Genomic DNA, 25,591 nt, shown 5'->3' with positions numbered 1-25,591 from the left:
TTTTTTTATTTTAGCAAATGGCTGCAATGAAACAAAGAGTTACACATTTCAAGGGGTCTGAATACTTTCTGTACTCACTGTATAAGTTCCCACACTTGACATTGCATGGCAGAGCAAAAACCAAGAATGAAGTCAAAGGAATTGTCTGTAGACCTCCAAGACAGGATTGTCTCTAGATACACACCTGGGGAAGGGTAAAGACAAATATTTGTTACCTTCAAGGTCCCAATCGTGGCCTCCATCATCAGTAAATGGAAGAAGTTTGGAACCACCAGGACTCTTCCTAGAGCTGGCCAGCCATCTAAACTGAGCAATCAGGGAGAAGGACCCTAGTCAGGGAGGCTGTAACACAACAAAATGTGAAAAAGTCAAGCGCTGTATATACTTTGCGGATGCACTGTATCTATTTTCCAAGGATTGGAATCTCAAATCCTATTTGCTTTATATTTATATATAGAGGATGAAGGTTGGCTACATAGTGCAATAATGTTTATTGTTATTTCTGTTTTTATTAATATTTACTTCACTAACTGCTTCTCTGCTATCACTGCTGATGTTGTTCTGTTTTTGTTGTTGTCCCTTTGTCTTATCCCCCTCTTGTCCCCACAATTCCCCCGTCTTCCTTTTTTTTCCTTCTTTCTATCCCCTCCTGCTCCAGTCCAGCTGCGCTAAACATTAATATAAACACATTTCATCCATCCATTTTTTACCGCTTGTTCCTTTTGGGGTCGCGGGGGGTGCTGGAGCCTATCTCAGCTGCATTCGGGCGGAAGGCGGGGTACACCCTGGACAAGTCGCCACCTCATCACAGGGCCAACACAGATAGACAGACAACATTCACACTCATATTCACACACTAGAGCCAATTTAGTGTTGCCAATTAACCTAAACCCATTTAATAAAGTAAAATACAAATAAGGCAACAAGAGAAATATCCCACACTTCTCTTTTGTAAAGTAAATATGCAAAGCAGATATGGGATATATTAGGGGTGGTATGGCGTAGTGAATATGAATGAATGATAGGTGGTGGTCAGAGTGGCCGCAGGCGCAAACTGGCAGCCTCGCTTCCGTCAGTCTACTCCAGGGCAGCTGTGGCTACAAATGTAGCTTACCACCACCAGGTGTGAATGAATGATGGCTTCTCACTTCTCTGTGAGCACTTTGAGTATCTAATAATAGAAAAGCGCGATATCAAATCTAATCCATTATTATTATTATTATTATTATATGGGCATCTACATCAACAATATGATTTGCCTCAGTGGCTGGACAGGACAAAAAAATAAAAATAAAGGATAAAGGTCAGCTTAAATGCCGAACTTAATGCAACGTATAATGGACCAGCTCATTGACAGGCTCACAAAAATTAGCTGGGCCAATCGCAGGGCACATACAGTATATAGACAACCAATCATTAACATCATAGTTTCCATTGAACCTATCATGCATATTTTTTGAATGTGAGAGAAAGCCTGAGTAACTGGCGAAAACCTATCAATCATGTTGGAGATTTGAAGACGCACACAGCGTCAAGTTAGACGTTACTGTCGGTAGGAATGTCAACATTTGGGTAGTTTTCAGAGGTTTGAACAAGAAACACATTAACTTGAAATAGCTTTCTTTGGAACGTTCTTTCCTCACTTTTGCGGAGTCCCTACTCTGTTCCAGGGCCAGTCAGGTGCCTGACCAGCTGTAGTGCTTCTGGCCTTGGTGGTTCAAGGGTAGCTTTGAAAGGCTGAAATCATGTGTATTCCAGCACCATATGAGTGTGAATGTTGTCTGTCTATCTGTGTTGGCCCTGTGATGAGGTGGCGACTAGTCCAGGGTGAACCCCGCCTTCCGCCCGAATGCAGCTGAGATAGGCTCCAGCACCCCCCACAACCCTGAACGGGACAAGCGGTATAAAATGGATGGATGGATAAATATTACCTTGATCAACACAATGAATTTCCGGAATAACAAAAGCTTTCCTTGAGGTAGTAGAACTATTACGTGTAATATTATCTATCATCTTTGACACTCAGCATGATTTCTAACAGTCAATTTTTTTAGCAATATGCTGAAGTTTAGCGTTTTAAGCAATTTTAACATCATTAAAACATCATTTTAAAAACCTTACTACAATTTTAACAACGACAGGGATTTGAACCCAAGACTTTCCATCCATCCATCCATCCATCCATCCATCTTCTTCCGCTTATCCGAGGTCGGGTCGTGGGGGCAGCAGCCTAATCAGGGAAGCCCAGACTTTCCTCTCCCCAGCCACTTCGTCCAGCTCTTCCCGGGGGATCCTGAGGCGTTCCCAGGCCAGCCGGGAGACATAGTCTTCCCAACGTGTCCTGGGTCTTCCCCGTGGCCTCCTACCGGTTGGACGTGCCCTAAACACCTCCCGAGGGAGGCGTTCGGGTGGCATCTGACCAGATGCCCGAACCACCTCATCTGGCTCCTCTCGATGTGGAGGAGCAGTGGCTTTACTTTGAGCTCCCCCGGATAGCAGAGCTTCTCACCCTATCTCTAAGGGAGAGCCCCGCCACCCGGCGGAGGAAACTCATTTCGGCCGCCTGTACCCGTGATCTTGTCCTTTCGGTCACAACCCAAAGCTCATGACCATAGGTGAGGATGGGAACGTAGATCGACCGGTAAATTGAGAGCTTTGCCTTCCGGCTCAGCTCCTTCTTCACCACAACGGATCGATACAGCGTCCGCATTACTGAAGATGCCGCACCGATCCGCCTGTCAATCTCACGATCCACTTTTCCCTCACTCGTGAACAAGACTCCTAGGTACTTGAACTCCTCCACTTGGGGCAGGGTCTCCTCCCCAACCCGGAGATGGCACTCCACCCTTTTCCGGGCGAGAACCATGGACTCGGACTTGGAGGTGCTGATTCCCATCCCAGTCGCTTCACACTCGGCTGCGAACCGATCCAGTGAGAGCTGAAGATCCTGGCCAGATGAAGCCATCAGGACCACATCATCTGCAAAAAGCAGAGACCTAAATCTGCAGCCACCAAACCAGATCCCCTCAACGCCTTGACTGCGCCTAGAAATTCTGTCCATAAAAGTTAAGAACAGAATCGGTGACAAAGGGCAGCCTTGGCGGAGTCCAACCCTCACCAGAAACGTGTCCGACTTACTGCCGGCAATGCGGACCAAGCTCTGACACTGATCGTACAGGGAGCGGACAGCCACAATCAGACAGTCCGATACCCCATACCCTCAGAGCACTCCCCACAGGACCTCCCGAGGGACACGGTCGAATGCCTTCTCCAAGTCCACAAAGCACATGTAGACTGGTTGGGCAAACTCCCATGCACCCTCAAGTACCCTGCCGAGAGTATAGAGCTGGTCCACAGTTCCACGACCAGGACGAAAACCACACTGTTCCTCCTGAATCCGAGGTTCGACTATCCGGCGTAGCCTCCTCTCTAGTACACCCGAATAGACCTTACTGGGAAGGCTGAGGAGTGTGATCCCACGATAGTTGGAACACACCCTCCGGATCCCCTTCTTAAAGAGAGGAACCACCACCCCGGTCTGCCAATCCAGAGGTACCGCCCCCGATGTCCACGCGATGCTGCAGAGTCTTGTCAACCAAGACAGCCCCACAGCATCCAGAGCCTTAAGGAACTCCGGGTGGATCTCATCCACCCCCGGGGCCTTGCCACCGAGGAGCTTTTTAACTACCTCAGCAACCTCAGTCCCAGAAATAGGAGAGCCCACCAAAGATTCCCCAGGCACTGCTTCCTCATAGGAAGACGTGTCGGGATTGAGGAGGTCTTCGAAGTATTCCCTCCCCCGATCCACAACATCCGCAGTTGAGGTCAGCAGAACACCATCCGCACCATACACGGTGTTGACAGTGCACTGCTTCCCCTTCCTGAGGTGGCGGATGGTGGTCCAGAATCGCTTCGAAGCCGTCTGGAAGTCGTTTTAAAAAAAAAACTCGGACATGGGAGGAGTTCGGCGAGGCCATGGAAAAATGGATGGAAAACCCAAGACCTTCTGCTTTGCAAAACAAGTACAAATGACATGCGCCATGAGAGCCGCCAAACGTTTAAGGGGAAATTCTTATCAGTGATAGAGCATGACATTGCTAGGCATGCATTTTTTGTAAAATCTTATATGAAGCATCTTGTCATCCAATAGTATACATTTGACATGTGGTTTTTCACGCAAAACGGGCCTCCCACGGATTGAGAAGCCCTACGACAGCGCGTGTTCTGTGTGAGTGTCCGCCCTGAGATCGGTAGGTTGGCGTTCAAATCCCAGCCGAGTCATACCAAAGACTATAAAAATGGGACCCATAACCTCCCTGCTTGGCACTCAGCAACAAAGGGTTGGAGTTGGGGGTTAAATCACCAAAATGATTCCCGGGCGCGGCGCCGCTGCTGCCCACTGCTCCCCAAGGGGATGGGACAAATGCAGAGGACAAATTTCACCACATCTAGTGTGTGTGTGACAATCATTGGTACTTTAATCTTAATCTTTAATCTTTAGAGCGGGGCGGGCTTGTCCTCTGTGAACAGAACCTGACTGACATGACAATGGTATTTTACCAACAGCTTCTCACATTAGATGTATTAATGTAAAACCAACATTAGTAACGTCAGTATAATTTATTGTTAACGTTATGTTGACAGCACATTTCGTACTGGATGATGTTTAAAGTGAAAGTAGACTTCATTGCTTTACGTTGTTGTCTGGATTTGTAGCTGGCTGCGCATGACCAAAGAGCTTATGTTGAGAAAGCATGATCTACCGCATGGTGATGTACAGCGCACACAATGACCTACACAAAGTAAAAAAAATTGCCCTTAGTCGTATTATCTTCTTTTTGTCACTTGAAAAAAATAAAAAGGATATGATCTCGGTGTCCTGAATGGTAGTTAAGGGCATGTGTACAGTATATCGCAACATAGATTTAGGGCCATACCTCCCATCTCTAAAGTAGATTATTAAAAGTATTGAGAGAGGATAATACACTGTATAGAACTGTTGTGCTTTGTTGGAGTGTGTTGTGGCCAGGCGTACATGTAATGGAAAGACGAATCGATCCATAAATTGGTGGTGTCGATTCCAAGGCTGGCATCAGTATATGATCAATGCTAAAGTGATTAGATAGATTTTTTTCTTCTTCTCAAAATCAGTTTTTTGTCGTTTTTGCTGTTTACAATTACAAGGACTAATTCCCTGGACACATAAGGAGAGCAAAATCCAAAGGATTTAAAAGAGTAGTAGATAATAGTTTTTACGTTTGTTTAGTTATTGTGTACTATTGACTTTGTTTTGATCAAACAACCGCATGAAATAAAATGAAATAAGGAACTACTTTAAATAGTGTGTTGATATTGTTACTGTCAATAGCACTCACCATGAATAAATAAAAACAATTACAGTTAATACACGTGGTGATCGGTATCGGCAGCCTAAAATCTTTATACATTTTTTTACACCAAAAAATTTGGGTTATGGTTCTAAATATAAATTGTCTTATTTTTTGTGCACGTATAAGTACGTATAATGTATAAAAAAAATTGCCGTTTTGGAAGAATAAAATGAAGAGTGTTTGTAGCTGTCAATCACAGTGGTGTCGCTGTGCACATACACAAAATAGCTTTTTACGAATTAAGTTATTTATACAATGGTTCTTGTTAGATTCCTGTTAACCCAGTAAAATAATACACTTTTCCAAACACTGCTTTTGTAACAAAGTTATCCAAGCGTGTGTATTAGTGGGGTATAGTTTACATTGGACTAGGAAGAGGGCAGATTGCAGCTTGTTGGAACTTGTACCTATTCATGACATACAGCAGCTTTAAGTTGACATCGGCATGCACCAGGAAGACCACTTTTTTCAAAATAATATTTAGAATCCAAAGGGGTCATTTCTTTTAAAAGTCATTCAGTGTATGTCAACATGTGATGTAGAATTGTTGTTAACTTGTGAACTATAATGATGATTTTGTAAGAGCAGATTTGTGTCTCTGTGAAAATCAATAAAAACAAAGTAAGAAGCATGGGAGGATGAAAAAGGAACTTACACTTAGCTTCAAAGCTTCAGTAGAAAGCCAAACATCCTTTGGTCTGCTGTTCTTTCATCCCTTTTCACAACAAACTATGTGCACCCTGTTAAGTGTTGCACAAATGGAGGAAAGCAATGTCAGGTTAAAAAATCCTTTATCAGATGTTCTCCTTATGTATCTGGACAAGGTCAAAGGTAAATGTGCAGGCAGCAGGTAGCTTTGATTATGTCTAAATGCTAGTGTCGATTTACGTTAGGAATCCAATGGATGTCGATTTAAACTGGTTCTACTGTAGCTAGGACAAATTAAACAATTTTATTTAAATTTTGGCTTCTTACATTATAAAAATATTATAATCGTAAAAAAACAATGGGCCACGCAACTTGCATGCAAATTCCTGAGCTTGTAAAGATGAAATGGATAAGTGAGCGAATAAATAGGAAAAAAGCTTGTCTACTAGAAGTTTTATATTTCACCATGGTTGCCACTTTTTGACACAGCAATAATATGCCTAATCAATAATCACTAAACTCAACAAAAAAGTAAGGCTATTTGATTTCTGCGTTCACGTAATTGCGAATTTAATCACATGATTGGCCAATTACACGGAATCCGCTGTTAAATGCAAAATATCACGAAATTGACATACATGTGAGTGAAATGCTTTCATTGTGAGGAAAAGTAACATTTGTTTGGAAAAATAATGTGTCCGGTACTGCTCATTCATCCCCTAAAACACTCAACCGCCCAGTTCTAAACTAAACATTGTTGAGATTGGTCACTTGAAACAACATCTAAACTACAAAGCTAAAGCTAGAAAGACAATCCATACACCCACAACCAGTGTTGGGATGGTTACTGAAAACCAGTAACTAGTTACTTTATTCAAAAGTAACTCAGTTACTAACTCAGTTACTTACACCAAAAAGTAATGCGTTGCTGTGAAAAGTAACTATTTAGTTACTTCTATTTTTTTTTTATTTTTTTTTAAAGCCCCCTTTAATGCCATTTTAGCCTTCATTTCAGTACTGTTATTGCACTGGAGAGTAATACAATCTGTTGATCAACTTGACATGCATTTGCATCACTGAACTCTGCTAAGCAATGTGGTCTACATACAACACACAAAGACAAAGATATGTTCAAAGGGCCAATTTGTTTCAGACCAGAACAAATTGACAAAACTATTTTAAATAGCTGCAACATAACATACATAAGTAACAAACAGCATAACAACATAGCTGTAAACCAAGGAAGGCACACACTACATACACAAAGCCTAACCAGGCGTTTTTCTCTCTCAAGGAATTCTGAAATAAAATTATGTCTGAAGCCCAGAACACTCTACAAATCAGTGGCCTAGTGGTTAGAGTGTCCGCCCTGAGATCGGTAGGTTGTGAGTTCAAACCCCGGCCGAGTCATACCAAAGACTATAAAAATGGGACCCATTGCCTCCCTGCTTGGCACTCAGCATCAGGGTTGGAATTGGGGGTTAAATCACCAAAATGATTCCCGGGCGCGGCACCGCTGCTGCCCACTGCTCCCCTCACCTCCCAGGAGGTGAACAAGGGGATGGGTCAAATGCAGAGGACAAATTTCACCACACCTAGTGTGTGTGACAATCATTGGTACTTTAACTTTAACTTTAACTTTAACTTAAATTTCCCCAGTTTTAGTTTAGAGATAAGGAAAGATTGGCCTGGCCCACTAGGATCCCTCTTTATGTTTGTGAACTTTATAGTCTATACATTTAGAGTGATGTGATAATCAAACACTCTAGAAGTCTAGAATGAAAGAGTATATAAGATATTTGACAGAGTGTGTGTACCTTCAGTGATGAATGATGAGCTGAGGCAGAGTTTGGAGTGTTTTCTTTAGCTCGCTTTCCATTTTTATATACTCACTGTCCAGGTACGTGGAAAATGTTTTCCGTGCTGTTTGACGCCGGTATCATGCTAATTAGCTGCCTGAAATCAGGTGACTCCACTGTAGAAATAGCCTTACATGTCATACGCTGCAATGGCTCTATCAATGTTGTCCTGGCTAGCAGTCCCTCCGTTAAAATCCTTAAGTGGAGCTGAAGTGGCATCGGAGTCTGTGTCTCTCTTTACTAGCTTCGTCGAAGCATGTTGCTTTTGTAGCTGTTTCAGCAGATTTGAATTGCTTTTTTGGGCAGTAGATAGGATCTTTGATCCAAGACACAACTTACATTTAACTAAAATGTTCTTTTCTTTGTGCTCGACAAAAGAAAAGTAGTGAGAGTATCTCCATGTTAAGAAACTCGGCTTCGGCTCTGCCATGATGTCTTGTTAGTGAACACAGACACGCCACCAGCCCCACACACAGCGCCTCTTCTCTCCCTTGTGACAGGAATAATCAGAAGGACGACACTGTAACTCCAATAAAACACACTCAGATCTTCTGTTTCTAGCCGATACTATATAAAAATATGTAGTAACGGTAACTGAGTTACTGAATATAAAAAATAACGCGTTACCGCCGAGAATAACGGCGTTAGTCCCAACATTGCCCACAACACATCTCATCTGCTTGTGTTGTGAACGACATCGATGTTAGAAGAATGTACAAACAGGACATCAGCGGCAACTTCAAAAGCTCTCTCTCTCTTTTTGTAACAGACTCAAGTCATCTCTTCTTGTCAATATCAGAACCACAGCACATTTCCCCATTTCACAATAAGCACAATGTAGATTCAATTCAAAGATTTTTATTGTCATTGTATTCCTACAACGCAATTTTGTTGGCACTTATTCCCAACATAAGACAAGATGAAACAAAACGAGATGAACCAACAGTACAGTACAATATAAACAGTACACAATAAAATATTAAAGATTAAAAATAGACTAAAACTGAGTAAAAAAATGTGAAGTATTAAGTAAAAATTAAAGTGTTGTGAGTAGATATTTAAATAATGACATGATGGAGCAGTGTGAGGTAGCAGTTGTATCATAAATAGTGTTATTGCACATTGCTGTTTATTGCACTAGGGCGGGTCATAGAATGAGATGGCAGAATAAGGTTGGGATTAAGGGGGTGTGGGTGTGGATAATTGGTATTTAAAGGGTGTATGTCTACAGAGTGGATGTGTGTCTGTGTGTTGGGGGGGGGGGGGGCACTAGAGGTTGCAGTTCTGGGGAAGAAGCTGTTTCTCAGCCTATTTGTCCTAGTTTTTATGGTCCTGTACTTCTCCCCTGATGGCAGTGGCGCGAACAATGAGTGTCCAGGGTGGCTCTTGCTCTTCTCTGCATAAGCTCAGCGTACACAGCGTCTAAGTCTGGGAGCTCAGCTTCCACAATTTTCTGTGCCACCTTCACCACCTGGGACAGCTGTGCTGCTGCTGTACCACACCGTACAGCCCTGGCAGAGGATATTCTCCACAGTGCTCCTGTAGAATTGTCTGAGCAGTCGAGTAGCTAGACTCGCCTTCCTCAGCTTCCTCAGGAAGAACATCCTTTGCTGGGCCCTTTTCACCAGTTTGGAGGGGTTCAGTGCTCATGTCAGATCCTTGGAGATGTGAGTGCCAAGGAACCGGATAGAGTCCGCCTGCTCCACCTTCTCACCTCTGATGTGGAGTGGGCAGGGTTTCCGCGGGGCATTAAAAAGCATTACAAGTCATTAAATTGATTTAGAAAAAATTAAATTATTTGACTCTGGGGGCCAAAACTTTGCCATTCTTTGGTGACAGTAGGCGTGTAGTCCTTAACTCGTACACCATGTCATGTTAATGAGGAAACTCAGCTTGTTTCATACACAACTCATTTATTCAACACACATTAGCTAACTTGGGCTAACATTAGCAACTCTTGTGACTCAAGCATCTCACGTGACTTAGGATGGACAAACAAGATAATTCTTACAACAGACCACAACTCTTTTATTCTCAGTAAATGAATAAGAGTTCCTTCAGTTGCCTGACAATTTATACATAACTTGCTATTTAATGTACCCATTTTAAACAACTGCGAGGGTGTAAAATATAATCTATCCAAAAAGTTAAATTTACTTTAATGGGTCTCATTGGCATTTTTCCAAATATTATTGAATGACATGTATTTTTCTAAAATGTTTAAATCCATCATCCATTCCAGAACACATGCATCATTTGCTTTCCTAGTATGATTTCATTTATTATTACATAAAACATTTTAGCTATTTTTAACAATTGTATACTGATTAAAAACGTATCCTCCAGTTTGTGACTATTACAGGGAATATTTTCAGAGAATTTGCATTTTTACAGCATGTTTTAAAGACATAAAATAAATAAATAAATATTCTGAATATATTATATTATATTGCACGGTGGGAGAGGGGTTAGTGCGTCTGCCTCACAATACGAAGGTCCTGAGTTCAATCCTGGGCTCGGGATCATTCTGTGTGGAGTTTGCATGTTCTCCCCGTGACTGTGTGGGTTCCCTCCGGGTACTCCGGCTTCCTCCCACCTCCAAAGACATGCACCTGGGGATAGGTTGATTGGCAACACTAAATTGGCCCTAGTGTGTGAATGTTGTCTGTCTATCTGTGCTGGCCCTGTGATGAGGTGGCGACTTGTCCAGGGTGTACCCCGCCTTCCGCCTGATTGTAGCTGAGATAGGCTCCAGCGCCCCCCGCGACCCCAAAGGGAATTAGCGGTAGAAAATGGATGGATGGAATATATTATATTGATCCACTAATTCAGAATTGGATGTTTATATAGAGGGCTTAAGTGCTGTTTTGATTGAAGGTACAGGCTGATGATTGACAGACGAAACCTTTTAATTGACCATTGTCTGTGGCCAGTGCACAAAGTCAGGACACCAGATGCTACTACAGAAAAATAAATAAAAATACATTCTCAGATGAAACGGTCTTGTGAGCCAATTCTAATTCACTCGATAGTAACAGTTAATGTAAACTTTTCAACTATTCAAGATTATTGTCAAATGCTTTAAATTGTGTGTAGACAAGCCATTGTAAGCTTTTGGCTATATATAATAACCATATGGGGTCGGACGTGGGCATTATTTTTTTTAAACTGGTATTAAAATTGGCATTAAAAACCTTAAATTAGATTTGCTAATAATTGTAGAAACCCTGGTGGGGGTTGTGTCGTTCTCCGGGTCCTCCTGAAGTGTATGATGACCTTTTATTTTATTTTGGTAGTATTAAGAGCCAGGTCATTGTCCGAGCACCACTCCACCAGGTGTTGGACCTCCTGTCTGTAAAAGGTCTCATTGTTGTCAGCAATTAGGCCTACCACTGTAGTGTCGTCTGCAAATTTCACTATGGTGTTGGAGAAGTGGATGGGGGAAGTCCTGGGTGAAAAGTGTGGACCTAGACTTAGACAAACTTTATTGATCTACAAGGGAAATTGTTCCATACAGTAGCTCAGTTACAAAGGATGGAAAGGATAATGCAGGTATAAAGTAGACAAAAAATGTACCGTAGTAGCAAAATAACATATACTGTATGTAATAATTACATATTATATACACAGTATATAATATATACTGATATATTTTATTATTATATAATATTTTTTATATAATATATACAATATATCAGTGGTCCCCAACCTTTTTGTAACTGCGGACTGGTCAACGCTTGAAAATTTGTCCCACGGACCGGGAGGGGGGTATGGTTTTATTTTAAATTATAAAAAAAAAAAAAATTTGTCATAAAAAATTACAATCATGTGTGCTTACAGACTGTATCCCTGCAGACTGTATTGATCTATATTGATATATAATGTAGGAACCAGAAATATTAATAACAGAAAGAAACAACCCTTTTGTGCGAATGAGTGTGAATGAGTATAAATGGGGGAGGGAGGTTTTTTGGGTTGCTGCACTAATTGTAAGTGTATCTTGTGTTTTTTTATGTTGATTTAATAAAAAAAAAAGTTTTTTTTTTATTTTTATTTAATTTTATTTTTTTACATTTCTTGTGCGGCCCGGTAACAATCGATCCACGAACCGGTACCGGGTTGCGGCCCGGTGGTTGGGGACCACTGCAATATATAACAATTACCATGTACAATACTACAGTATATGTAACAGCTGCAGCAAAAAAAAGGGCAGCATGAAATAGAGAGTAGATCCAACAGAAAATATACATTATAAACAAAGAGAGGTAGCTAACATAGAAGCAGTCAAGTAATGGACAGATATCATCTTGGGGCGGCATGGCGTAGTGGGTAGAGCGGCCGTGCACATATGTGTTTGGCTGCTCCAGGTGGGTGAGGACTGTGTGAAGTGCAGTAGAGACAGCCTGCACTTTAAGTACTTCATACTTTATACAATTGTAATGCTTTGACTCAAAATACTCATCATAATTGTCCATAAATGTATTGCATCAATAAATTGCATTTAATTAAAGAACACTTTATTACATTTTGTACACACTCTATGGTGGTAAAACAAGTGTAAAGGGTAAACATTTAAAAAATATGTATAAAAAAATATATATATTATACAATTTTTAACTGATTGACCCGAATGGGACAAGTGGTAGGAAATGGATGGATGGATTGACTTAATTTTTTTTTCCATATTGCTATTGTTATTTAAATGTGTTGTTGTTACTGTTATTATTTTGCTTCATTCGTTACTAATTTGTATCCAGTTATGTTTTGAAATTACATTTAAAGTTGAGTTTTGGTGGTACAATAAATACTCATGTTTTCAGATTGATAAATAATCGTGATTTCAATATCAATCAAAATAATTGTGATTATTATTTTTGCCATAATCGTCCAGCCTTAACTGTTAGGGCTGTGAATCTATGGGGGTAACAACTCGATTCAGAATCGATATATGATTCAGTACGATTCCCAATTCAAAATCCATACTATTTTAATAACATTGGGTGCCAGTTATATGATTAACTACATTTCTCCATAAAATGGATAATAGCTCTGATACATTTCTATATTATTTAAAAGAAAACTAGTATTGTTTAATACAATTCTACGTAAACATTTAATAAACTCAAATACAAATAGGGTAACAAGAGAAGTATTCCACACTTCTCTTTTCTAAAGTAAATATGTACAGCTGATATGGGCATATACATCATCAATATGGCATGCCTGAGTGGCTGGACAGGACAGATTAAAAAAATGAATAAAATAAAATAATCGATTTTTGAATTTGTTTAATCGATTAAGAATCGTTACAAGTAAGAATCGCGATTGATACGAAAATATAAACAATGTTGACACCCTTTATAACTGTAATACACTGTAGTGTCATCTGTTTTTCTCCAATTGGCTTTTTTCTGTGTATTTTTAGGAGCAGTTTGTGAAATGGAAAGGTTCTCTTTTCTTCCGCTTCATGGTGATGCTTGTTGATCCTGTGCCAGCTAACGCCAGGTAAATCTCATTTTGCTTGCTGTACACGACACAAACAGATATATGAATGCTTAAAGGGGAACTGCACTTTTTTGCCCTATCATTCTGTAGAGACAAAACACTGCCAGGAAGATTTGGTATCCCCCAAAAAATTTAAATTGTAGAAAAAGTTGTACTGGCACCGAAACCAGTTTTGGCAACAAAAAATGTACACATTAAAATAAATAAAAAAACATTATTTTTGGAGGATAATTTGTATCATGACATCATTGACATGTTTTCAAATCCAAATCTTCATATTTTTTGTACACCTTAGTTTTTGTGTGTTTCACAGGTTTTTATTTTCAACTTTTGCTTTTTAAATTATTTTTTATTTTCAACTTTTGCTTTTAAATTTGCTTCTCTATGTTGCGGTTTCAAAATAATATCAGCAATTTGACGTGGAAGGGCGGGTGCCTGGGGGCGGGGTTTACAGCAAGTTTACCTAGTAGCAGTTTTATGAAACTTGGGCTTGCAGGTAAAACAGTGTAAAAAAAAAGAGAGAAAGACTAAGGGGGTCTAAATCAAGTTTAAGTTATAGGATTGTGTTCACCTAGCCATACTTTGAGGACTTCGCATAAGCGTAAGCATACAGAAATGGAAAAACATGCATTTTTAAATTATCGTTTTATGATTTATTCTGTGTATGTTAGCATATTTCACACTAAAAAACATGCATTTTTAAAATTATCATGTTATGGTTTATTCTGTGTATGTTACCATATTTCATACTAAACATGTATAGATATCTTTTTTTTTTTAAATAGCACCCCTCCCTAATACAAAAGAGAAAGATGTGTTTTTGTCTCAGATAGGGATTGTGAATGATAGGCAAATTTCCCCAAAAATGCAGTTCCCCTTTAATCATCAGCTAGGGATGTAATAATATGAATATATCATATCAGTTGTTGTTACCAAAATGATCACTGTTATTACTATCACAGTATTATTGAATGTGGTTTAAAAAGTACACATGCTGAAAACGTATAACCAATATTATTTTAAAAAAAAATACAATTTACAATCTACTTTCTTGATGGAATAAATGTTTAATCTTTATCTGGCTTTTTAGGAACATATTATTTTTGACTTCTCAGGTATGTTTATCTTCTTCTGTTTTAATTTGTAAAGGTTTTGGAGTGTTTTTTTATTGATAAAGGTAAAATGAGTGCACCTTCTGCTCATCAACGGATTCACTTCCTCTTGTAGACACTTCGGTGTCATATTTCTTTGTCAAGAGATCTATGACTCTGCCAAGAGAGCACAGTCTTAATGTTCATTGTACAGTACGTAAGTGAATATATTTGTTGCTTAGACAGCAATGTCTTCATACAAATTTAGATTAGTGTCGTTTGTTAATGGGAAAGACGTTAATGTCTCTTATATTCATGTTAGCATTTTACCTACCAAGCTACCCAGCCACTAGCGCGCTAGCCTGTTTCACCAGTAAATGAGCTGTATCACCAGGTAATCATATTGGGGTTAGCTATCGCAGTTTTATCATTTTAATTTGATATGGCAATATTAACTGTCGGGAGTTTTGTCGCGGTTTATCAATAATACTATTAATCGTTACAGCCCTAATCATCATAGTGTAGCAGTCAATCAAACCTTTGTATAATCAATATACCGAATGTTACATCAACAAACTATTAGGACAATGTGAGGGCAGTAAAGCCAAGAGCAACCTGAAAAAAGGAGGATTTAGCATTTTGCTAAGGTTCTTGTGACTGATTGATAGATTGAGACTTTTATTAGTAGGTTGCACAGTGAAGTACATATTCCGTACAATTTACCACTAAATGGTAACACCCGAATAAGTTTTTCAACTTGTTTAAGTCGGGGTCCACTTAAATTGATTCATGATACAGATATATACTATCATATATACTATCATAATACAGTCATCACACAAGATAATCACATTGAATTATTTACATTATTTACAATCAGGGGTGTGGAGGGGGGGGGGGGGGATAGGATATGGACATCAAGTAGTGGACATAGAGAGAGAGAGATCAGAAGGCATAAGAAAAAGTATCTGCATTTGATTGTTTACATTTGATTATTAGCAATCCGGGGAGGGTGTTAGTTTAGGGTTGTAGCTGCCTGGAGGTGAACTTTTATTGCGGTTTTGAAGGAGGATAGAGATGCCCTTTCTTTTATACCTGTTGGGAGCGCATTCCACATTGATGTGGCATAGAAAGAGAATGAGTTAAGACCTTTGTTAGTTCGGAATCTGGGTTTAACGTGGTTAGTGGAGCTCCCCCTGGTGTTGTGGTTATGGCGGTCATTTACGTTAAGGAAGTAGTTTGACATGTACTTCGGTATCAGGGAGGTGTAGCGGATTTTATAGACTAGGCTCAGTGCAAGTTGTTTAACTCTGTCCTCCACCTTGAGCCAGCCCACTTTAGAGAAGTGGGTAGGAGTGAGGTGGGATCTGGGGTGGAGGTCTAGAAGTAACCTGACTAGCTTGTTCTGAGATGTTTGGAGTTTAGATTTGAGGGTTTTGGAGGTGCTGGGGTACCAGGAGGTGCATGCGTGGTCGAAAAAGGGTTGAACGAGAGTTCCCGCCAGAATCCTCAAGGTGCTTTTGTTGACCAGAGAGGAGATTCTGTAGAGAAATCTCGTTCGTTGGTTAACCTTTTTGATTACCTTCGTTGCCATTTTATCACAGGAAAGGTTAGCCTCTAGAATGGAACCTAGGTAGGTGACCTCATCTTTCCTGGAGATAACAATGTCACCCACTTTTATGGTGAAGTCATTGACTTTCTTAAGGTTGATGTGGGACCCAAACAGGATGGATTCTGTTTCACCCAAGTGTATGGATAGCTTGTTGTCAGCGAGCCAGGTGCAAGTTCTACAGAGCTCAGCACTGAGGATTTTCTCCACCTGTGACTTGTCCTTGCCGGATACCAGCAGGGCAGAGTCATCCACAAACAAAAACAATTCACAGTCGCATGCCGATGACATGTCGTTTATGTATATTAGGAACAGTAAAGGTCCCAATATACTGCCTTGGGGGACTCCACAGCTCACCGAGAGGCGGGGGGGGGGGGGGGGGGCATGGTGCCGTTCACCTCTACCACCTGCTCCCTCCCCTCCAAGTAAGATTGCATCCAGCTCCATGAGGTTTTGTTAAATCCGATTGCTCTGAGCTTATCCAACAGTATAGCGTGGTTAACGGTGTCAAAGGCCTTCTGAAGGTCCAGCATGACCATGCCGCAGTATTTGCCCGCGTCCACCTCATGTTTGATGTGGTCGGTCAGATAGAGAAGGCATGTGTCAGTGGAGTGGTTAGTTCTGAAGCCGGATTGGAATTTGTACATGAGTTTATTAGTGGCAAGGTAACTATCGACCTGTTCATAAACTATTTTCTCCATTACTTTCGAAATGGAACTGAGAATAGAAACAGGTCGGTAGTTGCCAGGTTCCAATTTGCTTCCTTTTTTAAAGAGGGGAGTTACTCTTGTTATCTTAAAATCTTTTGGTACTTGGCCTTGTGTAATTGATAGGTTTATTATGTGCATGATGATCGGGGCAATGATGGAGGAAGAGTCCCTGAGGAATCTGGAGGGAATATTATCAAGGCCGGTGGCTTTGTTAGGGTGGAGCGCGCTCAATTTTTTAAACACCTCATCAGCTGTGACCATTTCTAATTTGAAATCATCGTTGGATACTCCTAGCTTTCTGGAGAAGGCTTTAATGGGTTCTACACCAAAGCGACCAGAGTGGTGGGACAGCCTGTTGACAAGAGTTGCGGCTATGCTGGTGAAAAAGATGCTAAATCTGCTAGCTACCTCCATTTTGTCTGTAATGAGGGAGTCACCCTCCTTGATGCTGATGTTGGTGAGTCTTGTTTTGTTGATCCTGACTGTTTTCACGGGAGCCATGTCATTTAGTATCTTTAGGAACGCTGTTTTGAAGCGATCCCAAGCAACATCGACCATGTTGCTCGCGAGCACGGGACCAGTCCCACTCATCTAATTTTATATTGAAATTGTCATTGGAGTATTTTTTGAGGGATCTGGATTGGGCTGTTATGTGGCCATTGGCTTTAGGTTTAGCTATTTTGCGGGTGCAGAAGGTTAGATAGTGGTCGCTAAGACCACAGATCATGACCCCACTATTTTTTATTTTAGACCGGTCTGAAGTGAGAATGAGATCTACGGTTGATTGAGTGGAATCGCACACCCTTGTAGGTAGCGCTATTAGCTGGGAAAGACCGTGCAGATTACAAAACTTGCTGAAGGATCTGAAGACAGGCGCATCTTTGCGTTGAATATCTGTGTTCAGATCCCCAGTTATAATTTTCTCCACGTTGTCTGTCCCTGCCAAGCATTCTTCCAAAGCCCCATAAAAATCACTCTGATTAGGGGTCTATAAACAGTCCCTATTAGTACCGACTTAGCGTTTTTAAATTTGATTTCCGCCCACACAGATTCCAGGTCATTGTGGTTAAGATCAGTGCGAGTTATGTATTTAATATCCTGGTGAATATACATACAAACGCCCCCACCGTGTTTATTCCTATCCTTTCTGATAACCGAAAAGTTTTCTATTTCTATCTCTGAGTCAGAAATACTTTGATCAAATTTGGTTTCAGAGAAACACAAGATTTTTACCTTCGTGTTGAGGAACATTTCTCTGATTTGGTCAAGTTTGGCTCCAGAGAGGCTGTTCACATTAAGGTGGATGATGTGTAGTCCACTGGAACCAAAAAGAGCATCAGAGTCCGCTGTGTTGTGGTACTGACCAGAAAAATTGTTGGTTATTATTGCTGTTGAAGTTGGAGAGCAAGGAGAGAGAGGAGAGAGAGAGAGACATATTGATCGTCCTCCAGGTGAAGGGGGAGGGAAGGAGAGGGGCGGAGTTAGAGAGGGGGAGAGGTGGAGGCCAGGTAGGGTTGGTGGGGGTGGATTTCCTTTCGGCGGGCTTTTTTGAGAAGAAAGAGAACAACGAAAATGTTTGTGTAAAGGCAATATGGTACTACAGGAAATATGGTATCTGTAGTCCATACCGCTTGCACAGATAATTTCTGCTTTTCAAGTTGACTTGCAGCTGTACGTGTCATCGCCGTCTGAAAACTTTAGGACATAATGAATTAATCCCTGAGCATTCTGTGATTTTTGGACTGAAACGCCGAAAAAAGTTGTACCCAAAGTAAGTATGAAACTGTTATTGAAGCATTTTGTGTATAAACATGGTTTTAGGCTCATTTGGAAGTGACAAGCACAATTTTTGTCCCCAAAAATCAGAATGTCTCAAGTGCTACCGACATTAAAGAATAGAATACTGAATACACTGAGAAGGATTTTTTTTAGGCTTGCATATATTTTCTGAAATACAGCACCTTGCCCTTTGAACTTTTACATTTTTTGTCACAATACCACCACAAACATAAGTCGATTTTATTGAAATTTAATGTGAAAGAACAACACAAAGTGGCAGCACGGTGGTAGAGGGGTTAGTGCGTCTGCCTCACAATACGAAGGTCCTGAGTAGTCCTGAGTTCAATCCCGGCCTCGGGAACTTTCTGTGTGGAGTTTGCATGTTCTCCCCGTGACTGCGTGGGTTCCCTCCGGGTACACCGGCTTCCTCCCACCTCCAAAGACATGCACCTGGGGATAGGTTGATTGGCAACACTAAATTTGCCCTAGTGTGTGAATGAGAGTGTGAATGTTGTCTGTCTATCTGTGTTGGCCCTGCGATGAGGTGGCGACTTGTCCAGGGTGTACCCCGATTGTAGCTGAGATAGGCTCCAGCGACCCCGAAGGGAATAAGCGGTAGAAAATGGATGGATGGATGGAACAACACAAAGTGGTACAGTCGTGGTCAAAAGTTTAGATACACTTGTGAAGGACATAATGTTATGGCGGTCCTGAGTTCCAATCATTTCTACAACTCTTATTTTATTATATAGAGTGATTGGAGCACATACTTATTTGTCACAAAAACATTCATGAAATTTGGTTCTTTTATGAATTTATAATGGGTCTACTGAAAATGTGACCAAATCTGCTGGGTCAAAAGTATACATACAGCAACATACATTATCAATTTTGGTGATGTAGAAACATTACAATCAAATCAAATTGGCTTCATGGCATGGCCTCTTAACTTCATGTGAGTGATTATGATTGACGACACCTGTTGACTTCTCTGAGCCCATTTAAATATGGCTCATGTGATGCAGTCATTAGACTCGGTTACAAACGTGACAATGGGAAAGTCAAAGCAACTCAGCACAGATCGGAAAAAACGAATCATTGACTTGAACAAGTCAGGAAAGTCACTTGGAGCCATTTCAAAGCAGCTTATGGTCCCAAGAGCAACTGTGCAGACAATTGTTTGTAAGTATAAAGTGCATGGCACAGTTTTGTCACTGCCACGATCAGGAAGAAAACGCAAGCTATCATAACCTGCTGCTGAGAGAAAATTGGTCAGGATGATCAAGAGTCAACCGAGAACCACCAAAAAGCAGGTCTGCAATGAATCGGAAGCTGCTGGAACACAGGTGTCAGTGTCCGCAGTCAAGCGTGTTTTGCATCGCCATCGACTGGAGGCTACCATGCAAGAAGGAAGCACTTGCTCCAGAAGCGACACCTTAAGGCTCGTCTAAAGTTTGCTGATGATCACATCAATCAATCAATGTTTATTTATATAGCCCTAAATCACAAGTGTCTCAAAGGGCTGCACAAGCCACAACGACATCCTCGGTACAGAGCCCACATACGGGCAAGGAAAAACTCACCCCAGTGGGACGTCGGTGTGAATGACTATGAGAAACCTTGGAGAGGACCGCATATGTGGGTAACCCCCCCTCTAGGGGAGACCGAAAGCAATGGATGTCGAGTGGGTCTGACATAATATTGTGAAAGTCCAGTCCACAGTGGATCCAACACATCAGCGAGAGTCCAGTCCATAGTGGGGCCAGCAGGAAACCGTCCCGAGCGGAGACGGGTCAGCAGCGCAGAGATGTCCCCAACCGATGCACAGGCTAGCGGTCCACCCGGGGTCCCGACTCTGGACAGCCAGCACTTCATCCATGGCCACCGGACCTGTGCAACTCCCCCTCCCAAGGGAGAGGGGAGCAGAGGAGAGAAGAAAAGAAACGGCAGATCAACTGGTCTAAAAAGGGGGTCTATTTAAAGGCTAGAGTATACAAATGAGTTTTAAGATGGGACTTAAATGCTTCTACTGAGGTAGCATCTCTAACTGTTACCGGGAGGGCATTCCATAGTACTGGAGCCCGAATAGAAAACGCTCTATAGCCCGCAGACTTTTTTTTGGCTCTGGGAATCACTAATAAGCCGGAGTTCTTTGAACGCAGATTTCTTGTCGGGACATATGGTACAATACAATCAGCGGGATAGGCTGGAGCTAAACCGTGTAGTATTTTATACGTAAGTAGTAAAACCTTAAAGTCGCATCTTAAGTGCACAGGAAGCCAGTGCAGGTGGGCCAGTATAGGCGTAATATGATCAAACTTTCTTGTTTTTGTCAAAAGTCTAGCAGCCGCATTTTGTACCAACTGTAATCTTTTAATGCTAGACATAGGGAGACCCGAAAATAATACGTTACAGTAATCGAGACGAGACGTAACGAACGCATGAATAATGATCTCAGCGCCGCTAGTGGACAAAATGGAACGAATTTTAGCGATATTACGGAGATGAAAGAAGGGTTACCGCCCCTTGAGGCACCTAAGACCTTCTGGCCACAGCTCGCATCTGCAGCTTTAGCAATAGAGGCTTTGAACATTGCCCATTCCTGTTCAATGTCCCCAACCTCCACAGGGATGGCAGAGAAGTCCCGCCGGAGGTGGGAGTTGAAGTCCTTCCGGACAGAGGACTCCTCCAAACGTTCCCAGTTCACCCGCACTACACGCTTGGGTTTGCCAGGTCTGTCCAGAGGTCTCCCCCGCCATCTAACCCAACTCACCACCAGATGGTGATCAGTTGACAGTTCAGCCCCTCTCTTCACCCGAGTGTCCAAAACATACGGCCTCAGATCAGCTGATACGATTACAAAATCGATCATTGATCTTTGGCCTAGGGTGCTCTGGTACCAGGTACACCTATGAGCATCCTTATGCTTGAACATGGTGTTTGTTATCGCAAGTCCGTGACTAGCACAGAAGTCCAATAACAATCCACCACTCAGGTTCAGATCAGGGAGACCGTTCCTCCCAATCAATCCAGTCCAAGTATCACTGTCATTGCCCACGTGCGCGTTGAAGTCCCCCAGCAAGACTATGGAATCCCCTGCCGGCGCCCCATACAGGACCCCACGCAAGGTATCCAAGAAGGCTGAATACTCTGAACTCCTGTTTGGTGCGTATGCACAAACAACAGTCAGAGTTTTCCCCCCTCCAACCCTAAGGCGAAGGTTAGCGTTCGGGACGCGCACCTGTTGCCCGAGCGCTAATCAGAGGGCTATTTAGTCTTTGCCCGGGCCTCACTCTGCCTGGCTTGCTAATTTGCTTTTATGCAACAGCTAACGACTTCTTTGATTCCTGCTAGCTTTCATGCTATAGCTTTCATGCTATATTATTTTTGCTTGCTAGCTCCCACGCTAGTCCCTTTGTTTTTTGTCTTCCGTGCTATGAGCACGTTTTTGTTTTTCCTGTCTGAAGAATTTGCCTAAATAAATAATTTTCCTACCTGCACGCTGTGTCCGAAGCCGTCTGCATCTCTGGGAGAACACCTCACACCACGATGCGACCAGGTCGTTACAGTAGCAAGCCAGCAAGAAAAAGTTCTCTCGCACCGAGCATGATGGAGGAGATGGACGAAGGTGCGTGGGAGGTGTTGCGAGCGATGGAGGCGGAGACGCTTCGCTATTCCCCTTCGGAGCGCCAGGATCTGATATGGGGTCCTAACGGAAGGTTGGCCCCATTCAACTCCGTATGGCCCGAGGACATCGCCACACCCCCGCAGTACCGGACGCGTCAGCGAAGACGGAAGCCGCCCAAGAGGTCTTCACTTTGCTGCCAAGACGCGCCACTCCCTCAGACTCCTCCACCGGTACACAGCAAGCTACATGCAGCCCAAGATTCCCCTCGTCAGATGTTTGGCAACCCAATTGACCATTTCGCCAAACATTTCACCGATTGGGCTGTCAGTCAGCTGGAGACCCGCACGGATGACGTCATCCCGCCCACTGTGGATGACGTCAGAGACGAAGATTTTTTTAAAAAATTCTTCTAACTCTTTCTGTCAGCAACCTCCTAAAGACTTTAATTCTAAAATAAAACATTATCAGGACATTTTTTTACAAACCCGCTCACCAGGTTTGTCAATGTCCTCCAGGACTCAATCTCCACCCCCAGTGACTATTGCTCCGCCCACTGCGCATAATTTTTTTTCCCTGTGTTTCCACCCAATCTCAAGTGGGGTGTGAGAATGGACATTTTGGACATTTTAAAGGGGAGGAGTATACCCCCCTCCTGACCTCCCTCCACCCACCCTTGAAGACGGTTCCAAACCATAAGGAGCGCGTCTGGTATCCGCTTTTTGAGGGGGGGGCTAGTACTGGGAGCTGTGCTAGTGGGGTGGCACAACTACGCTCAGCCAAGCCACAACCTCCTGCCCGGCCACCGCCACCAGTTTTTCGGCGTGCTAAGCCGCAACCTCCTGCTCGGCCACCGCCACTAGTCCTTCGGCGGGTTAAGCCGCAACCTCCTGCTCGGCCACCGCCACCAGTCCGTCTGCGTGCTAAACCGCAACCACCTGCCCGGCCGCCACCACCGGTTTTTCGGCCTGCTAAGCCGCAACCGCCAGCTAGGCCACCTGCACCTAAGCTAGCGCCAAGTCTAAGGCTAGCACCGGCTCCACCACAGGTTCCAGTACCTGCACCTCGGCTGGTTCCCACACCAGTACCTGCACCTCGGCTGGTTCCCACACCAGTACCTGCACCTCGGCTGGTTCCCACACCAGTCCCTGCACCATACATTGTGTTTTTTATGTTGATTTAATAAAAAAAAAAAATATATATATGTTTTCTTTCATTTCTTGTGTGGCCCGGTACCAATCGGTCCGCGGCCCGGTACCAATCGGTCCGCGGCCCGGTGGCTGGGGACCACTGATGTAGTTGACGCAGTAATGGAGGATTACTCTGGAGTTGTAGCTTTCCTCTTTGGAGACGGAAAAACTTTCCGGTAGACAACCGTATTCGTAGCACTATATCAGCATGAATTGCGGACATCTTCTCAAAGTCCTAAGTTATTCATCTAATGTGAGTTAATTAGAGGAAACGATTACATTCAATGAATACTTAGTTTTATTGCCGTGAACTGTTTAGCCCACCATCATGTCAGCTTGTGTTTTAGCATAGTAAACATAATTGTTATTGCTCGTGTGTTTGCAAAAGCAGATTTGTCCTTGTGCCAAACTGAAATGCAACAGCAAAGCAACTGCTATTACATTCAAAGCTTCTCCATTGGACCAAAGATCCTTTCTTCTTTGACGGTCCACTACTCTGCTGCAAAAATATGCACAAATGGAGGATAACAATGTCAACAAACTACTGTTGGTTGAAAAATATTTTATCACACATTGTCCTTATGTCTCTGGACAAATTCTCAAGTACATGTGCAAGTAGGTTCTTGTTTCGGTTATGTCCTCAACCACTTATGTCAACGTGAGTATAGTGACGATACTTTAAGTCAGCATACCTCATATTAGACTATACTATAATCGTCCATTCCAAGGTATGCTGACTTGTTCCTCTGTACCTCTGTAGATGAACTGGCACTCCTCCCCTGTTTATCTTAAATGCAAAACAGACTGAGCTGTTGCTGCTGCACAGAGGTTAATGAAATAATCATAATTATTTTCCTTTCTGTTACAGTCTGTGTGAATACTGTTTGCTTCACATACTGCTGAAGAAGAACACAGAAATGTTTAGTCAGCATTTCATTGAGTGCATTTTCCACTTCAACTCCTACAGTGGACACACATCCTACAACAAGTTCCCTCAGACTAAGAGGTAGGAAAGGATGTCATAAAATTAACTGCTAGTTTGCTGCAATCCTTTTGTCGCGGACCGCTTTTTATCGACAATAGTACAATGCTTTGTCCTCACTTTTTTCCCCTCAGTGATAAAGTCCGGTTCTCCCTAAAAGGGCCTCAACACCGTGAGAAACGCTTTCGGATTTACCGGTTTTTGCTGGAGCACTTTACTGATGCTCAGCGCTTCAACATCACCAACAAGATCAACCAAAATGTATTAGGTGAGTCATAGATTCACGGCTGTCAATGTTGTTTTACTTTGTGAATATGTCTACCTGCGCCTGTCCGTGTGCTTGTTAGTTAGCAACAAAACTCAAAATGTTGTGGACAGATTTTCATGAACCCTTTCAGGAAATATTCGAAATGGGATAAGGAACATGTCATTACATCTTGGGTCTGTTCCAGATAATTTCTATAATGGTAACTTCCATTACGTTACAAGCTTCGACTTCTGTCTGTCTGTGTGTGTGCGTGTGGGGCTCCACTGACTGACAATTTTGCAATGGATAGCTCAAAAAGTTGTAGGTGATGCAACTTTTAGAAAATGTCAAAAATTTTATAAGGAATACGTCATTGCATATTGAGGCTGATCCAAGTCGTTTTTACTACGTAATATTACGTTAAAGTTTTGAGTTTAAACGTCTATGTGCTCCCCAGTATGCTAGCGGAGACAAAGAGTAGATAATTGATAAGAGGGTTCACTCGATTGTTTAATTCTGCTATATACACTGTAGCTCAAAAAGATATTCGGCACATTTTTATTCAACTTTTGGGAAACGTCAGAAATGGGATAAGGACAAGTCTTTACATTTTGGGGGTGATCCAGCATACTACAGGGTGACACAAAAAAAGCGTTCACCACCTAAACTTGAATAACTTTTGAAATAATTAATCAATTATTTGTATTTTTCAGATTTACCAAGAAGACTTAATGTTCTAAAAGTTTAGAAAATTTCAATTTCAAGATGCCATGGACTATTGAACAAAATACATTTATAGTTGAGGCTTATTTTCGGCTGAATTCTATCTACATTTTAACGATATCCTCCTGTCAACTGATTCTGGTAAATATGTTGTCCTGGTGCTTTTAGATCTGTCTGCTGCTTTCGACACCACGCCACCTTAATTACTCGTCTTGAGAACTGTGTGGGCATTA

At 42.1% G+C, this 25,591-nt stretch overlaps 1 protein-coding gene across 3 annotated transcripts in view; it reads left to right on the top strand.

Annotated features, from left to right (window-relative positions):
• Positions 1 to 25,591, top strand: part of ncapd3 (non-SMC condensin II complex, subunit D3) — a 140,782-nt gene that overhangs the window by 71,009 nt on the left and 44,182 nt on the right. For all 3 annotated transcript variants that reach the window (XM_062058947.1, XM_062058945.1, XM_062058946.1), the window contains exons 24-26: positions 13,323 to 13,402; positions 24,275 to 24,412; positions 24,523 to 24,656. In XM_062058947.1, the coding sequence (XP_061914931.1) occupies positions 13,323 to 13,402; positions 24,275 to 24,412; positions 24,523 to 24,656 (352 nt within the window). The remainder of the gene's footprint in view (positions 1 to 13,322; positions 13,403 to 24,274; positions 24,413 to 24,522; positions 24,657 to 25,591) is intronic.

Source organism: Entelurus aequoreus, linkage group LG09, assembly GCF_033978785.1.
Source record: "Entelurus aequoreus isolate RoL-2023_Sb linkage group LG09, RoL_Eaeq_v1.1, whole genome shotgun sequence".
NCBI lineage: Eukaryota > Metazoa > Chordata > Actinopteri > Syngnathiformes > Syngnathidae > Entelurus > Entelurus aequoreus.
This window is presented reverse-complemented; position numbering and strand designations above follow the sequence as displayed.